The sequence below is a fragment of the Triticum urartu genome, chromosome 2A, assembly GCF_056163025.1.
Source record: "Triticum urartu cultivar PI428250 chromosome 2A, HENAU_Tu73, whole genome shotgun sequence".
NCBI lineage: Eukaryota > Viridiplantae > Streptophyta > Magnoliopsida > Poales > Poaceae > Triticum > Triticum urartu.
In genome coordinates, this window is record NC_141874.1 from 635,145,495 (window position 1) to 635,148,363 (window position 2,869).

Here is a 2,869-nt window from a genome sequence, read left to right on the forward strand (position 1 = left end):
TCAAATTCAATATGACAGCAATATGACAACAAGTTTCACAAATATGACAACAATATCATAGATTTTAAACAATTAAACTTGGGCATCACATAGATCCATATTAAGATAACTTGATGTGCATAGAACATTTCAAACACATAGATCCACAAATAGCAAACACATAGTTCCACGTAGTTTCACAACCACTAGACAAGTTCAATCAAACGAAGTTCAACCAAACTAAAAGAGCCAAGTATCGAAGAGCATAATCAGTTGCTCCTTCCCCTCTTAGAGGTACAGTCCTCGTTACTCTTTGAACGAGTCTCTTCGGTCTTCTTCTTGGGCCGGCGAGCAACCGATCTTTGGAAAGGGTCTGGAGTCAGCAAATCCTTCTTCTTCGGATTCCTCTTCGGCAACTGAGATGCTTGAGATGTTTGAGTTGATGGAGGTCCATAATCTTCATCGTACTCCTCCTCCCTATTGCTCTCCTCCTCCTCCCCTTCTTCATATGTGGCCTCCTCCTCCTCCTCCCCAACCAACCTAGACAACGAGGGAGCATGGCTCGATGAGCCGATGAGACCCAGTGTGGCTACAGGCTGATAAGCTTCAACAGACCCAGCTCCAGCACACCCAAGCAGCCCTACCAGCTTGCTACAACGCTTCACGAACTTCTGCACTCACAATGAAACAAGGGCATAATAAGTATCAGATCGACTGGTTGCAAGTGAACAAGATGCATCTGTTCCGAGGAGGCTGAAATTGTACCTTCATCGTCCCCCTCACTTTGTTCTCAAATTCTATGCTCCCGGGGAGATCACCTAGTGCATCTGAGGCTTCAAAGATGCATCTGTTCAGCTCACCAGACTGCAACGGCATAAGTCAGTCACGATGACGAATAAACTAATTTAAATACAACCGTCGGTTCAAACTTACCACTCTGTTGATGAGGGGTGCAGACTCCCTAAATCCACTATGCATGTCTCTGATGCCGGTCTCGTAGGCCTCTTCCTCGGGGTCATCCCTCTCCAGCTCTGTGATGTCTTCCGCCGTCCACCGAGGCCTGAGACGAAGACGGTGCTTCTGGACATCATCGTACCACCTCATGTGTCGGCTCGGGTAAGCATCCCAGTCATTCACTTTCCTCTCCACGTCTTTACGGTACCTCCGTCGGTTCCACTCCGTCACATGAGTTTTATGCTCCTCTCCCCAATCTGTGATCGACTGATTCTTCTGCCGGCTCATCCTGCAAGGCATAAGCAACAAGAATCATCATAAGCGCAATGAGATCATCATAAGCAACAAGAAACATGATAAGCGTAATGAAATCATGGGCACGGAGAACAAAGCGCTCACAGGTGTAGCGTGTGGCCGCCGGTATCGGTGGGCTGGCCCGGTGGGGTATGCTGATAAATCCCAAACTGTGTGGCCACGCGGTGTGGCAAGTGCCACTCGACGACATACACACAGATCATGGGCATGATGCACCACCAGAGACCACGGTCTGCATCGCACATCATGTTCAGATCAAAGTCCCACTCCCGGTCATGATACGGCCACCAGTTTACCTATTACATATACATTGGTAAGTTCCCACTCTCGGTCAAAAGTGGAATCAAAGGTGTTGAGCGAGTTCATATACCTGCGTATGCGTCAAAGCGTCCAACTTGTTGGTGTAGGTCTTGTACGAAGTCCTGTTTAGGTCCGTGTAGAGTTTGAGAACGTCTCACTCGTAAGCTATGGTGGGGTGTCGAGTCTCATCGCCGTCTTCCCTATAGGCACCCCACGGGTGTCTTGGCAACTTCTCCGGACGCCCCACCGGCAGCCGCTCCCACATCCAAATGGAGAAGGCCCAGACAAAGCCACCCATATTGGACTTGTCTCCCGTCCTCTGCGTTGCGTCGTCAAGCTGCAAAACATCAAATGAGGATCAGATATAAGAAAATGTCATGGACACACTTTCGTAGGTAGGTGGGAAATTAGATCCTATCTTACCGAACGGTATAGGTAGGCGAGAGATGCGGTCCCCCAACTGTACCCTGCCTCCCAGTCCGCTAGGAAAAACAGATACGACCAGTTGGCAGAGTTCCCGGAGCTGCCTGGAAACACGACCTCCGTGAGAAGATACCACAGGTAGGCCCTCGCGTACCACTCCACGGTCGTCTCGTCGGCGCCTTCGAGGCATTTCTGCCGGTGCTCTGAGATCCAGGTCAACGGCACACCGGATGTACGGTTACCCTTGACAGCGGGGCAGTCGCCGATGAGGGTGGCAACCCTCTTCTGCCAGTTGGTCCTCTCCACTCGCCCGGTGAGTGCATGACCCTCGATCGGCATGGCAGTAATCATCGCCCAATCCTCGAGGGTCACCGTCATCACTACAAGAAATATGTCAACTTGTGACCTTGACTATTGGTCACTAAAAGGTCATTGTTTTTCATTTGTGACCTTTTTGTGACCAAAAACAGAAGGTCAAAAGCTGACGGTCGTAAACTGAAATTAACGACCTTCTCTGTGAGAAGGTCGTGGACGTTTACGACCAAAATATGCCTACTGTTTTGTTTTGGTCACTAGCAGCCTCCCCAGGCCATGTAGGCATCCGACGTGGCAATCTGATGTGGCACAAGAATCAGCCCGGTCCAATTCGGTGTTTATATGGGCCGATCCCATTAATTCAGCCCATTTATATTTTTTTTCCTGTGAATTTTTTGTCAGCTTCATGGACATTGCAGCCTTTTTATTTTTGGCCCATGGCCTTTTTGTCTCAACAGTTTCATTTTTTTTCTTTTTTTCTAAATTGGGTTCACTAGTCAGGTGGGTCCCCATTGTCAGGTTCTAGTACTGGGTCCTAGCCATCAGGGTAATATTCTTCATTTTTTATTTCACGCAAATAAAT

General features: G+C 48.7%; 1 protein-coding gene across 1 annotated transcript; it reads right to left on the reverse strand.

Annotated features, from left to right (window-relative positions):
• Positions 1 to 248: 248 nt before the first annotated feature.
• On the reverse strand, positions 249 to 1,493 carry LOC147986333 (uncharacterized). Its single transcript, XM_087540026.1, has 4 exons — positions 1,333 to 1,493; positions 913 to 1,222; positions 745 to 843; positions 249 to 650 (listed from the first exon to the last, which is right to left on the reverse strand). Exons 1-4 carry the CDS (start codon positions 1,491 to 1,493, stop codon positions 249 to 251), a joined length of 972 nt encoding a protein of 323 aa, XP_087396152.1.
• Between the last annotated feature and the right edge of the window lie 1,376 nt (positions 1,494 to 2,869).